General features: G+C 35.2%; 1 protein-coding gene across 1 annotated transcript; it reads right to left on the minus strand.

The window, feature by feature from the left end:
* Nucleotides 1-357: 357 nt before the first annotated feature.
* On the minus strand, nt 358-1,270 carry LOC106536747 (olfactory receptor 6N2-like; the record flags this gene model as incomplete). Its single annotated transcript, XM_014034066.1, has 1 exon — nt 358-1,270. A coding segment is annotated over exon 1 (913 nt), but the record flags the coding sequence as incomplete, so codon positions are not given.
* Between the last annotated feature and the right edge of the window lie 670 nt (nt 1,271-1,940).

Genomic DNA, 1,940 nt, shown 5'->3' on the forward strand with positions numbered 1-1,940 from the left:
GTTTATATGACATACACCCAGCCCCTCGGCCACTTAGGTAGTTTACAAAATTTATGCAGAGTAAAAGAATAACCACTTATTAAACTTTTAAACTTGTTGGACTGATTTGACATGATGTCCTGAGACGTTGCAGCTGATAGGAGTCATAAAACAGAACAGGGGGACGTTAGATGCCCTGATGCCCCTATAGATAAATGAGTGAAAGAAAATATGAGCACCAAGCAACAACCCTAGGTTCTCCCCTGAGAACCAGACCAAACATTTTATGTGCAACCCTGTGTATTACAATACATGATCACACATCATCTGTATTATTAGAAGAAAACAACTTAAAACAATAGTTCATTTTGACTCTACAGACGAGTCTCTTCAGGTGTTTAGAAATTTCTTTCATTTTCAGCCCATAAATAAATGGATTAAAGAGAGGCTGAACTACAATGATCTGTAAAGTTACTGCTAAATGTACAAGCTTTGAAATTTCATATTCAAGCTCAACAGTAATGACATCATACCCACCGAAACACGAAAAACTTAGCAGAACTAACAGATGAGGTACACAGGTATGTAAAGCTTTTTTCTTGACTTCATTTGAGCTTCGATAGGATATTGTCAGAATCCTAGTGTATGAAAAAAGTATGAAAACCACAGGAATGAGTGCAACATTTAAAAGGGTCAACATATCCACTATAACAAGAACTTCTAAGTGCATACACAGCAGATAATAAAGTGGGCTGTTACAAGTGATTCCATTCAGAGTATAACTACATGGTCTTTCATTCAAAATTCTTACAGCCATTAATGACAAACTGAGGTGAAATGCAGGTGTTATCCAAGCATAAATCAACAAAGTACTGACAGTTCTTCTTCTCATGATAGTTGGATACTGCAGAGGTTTACATATTGATACATACCGGTCATAGGCCATGACTGTCAACAGTAAAAATTCAGAGCCGCTTAAAGAGTAATACAGAAAATGTTGAAAGAAACAAACCGAGTAAGATATGATCTGTCTCTCAGATAAAATATCAATCAAAAGCTTTGGGTAGACTACAGAACTGAACATAACAGAGTTCAATAACAAAGCTGCAATAAAAATGTACATTGGCTCATGAAGGCTCTTTTGTGTCACAATGAGACATACAATAATAATATTACAGCACAGAATCAGGATATAAACTGTAAACATGAACACAAAATAAAGAAATCTGTATTCATGCAACTGTATAAAACCATCCAGAGTTATATACGTGACATTAAATGTAATATCCATCATTTTTGTCAAACATGCTCACAATGAGAGAACCAACATATTAAAAGCACTGTTCTCGAAATTCACTGTGTCTCAATAATGCACACTTCTCTGATTCCAAATAGCCCATTACAGTGTTCATCTGTGGAAACAAAGTGACTGATTGAAGATGTACATACTGTTTTTGTAGAAGTGCTTTATCCTCAGAGGATTTCATTAATCTGCCTAAATTCTCCAGAGCTTGGCACCTGTTTGAAACACAAGCATATTCTCAAACAGATCTTAGTTTCTTTTCATTTATTCCAGATTAAAACAATGAATGAGTCAAAGTTAGACTCTTTGCATGTTTTTGATGAGAGGATAACATTATAACATGATATAAAGCTCAAAAAAGTTGATTTTACATTATATAGCCACTTTAACAAAAACTGGTTGCTTGACATTTGTTGCTTGTACAAAGTCTTTTTTTGCATGTGATAAATACTTTATTTGTCCCCTGTGATGAAGCAAAAAAATAAAATAAAAAAGTACAGACCATAGACTTCAATAAAAAGATCGCTAGACTGAGCCCCGCCTCAGTCTAGCGATCGGAATAGTCCAGCCTTGGCTCTCTGTAGGTGCACTGGGTGGGGCACTCTGTAGGTCTAAATATTAATCAGAAACATTTATAATATTTTACACTATGTAGGTC

The sequence above is a fragment of the Austrofundulus limnaeus genome, unplaced genomic scaffold, assembly GCF_001266775.1.
Source record: "Austrofundulus limnaeus strain Quisiro unplaced genomic scaffold, Austrofundulus_limnaeus-1.0 Scaffold1955, whole genome shotgun sequence".
NCBI classification, from domain to species: Eukaryota; Metazoa; Chordata; class Actinopteri; order Cyprinodontiformes; family Rivulidae; genus Austrofundulus; species Austrofundulus limnaeus.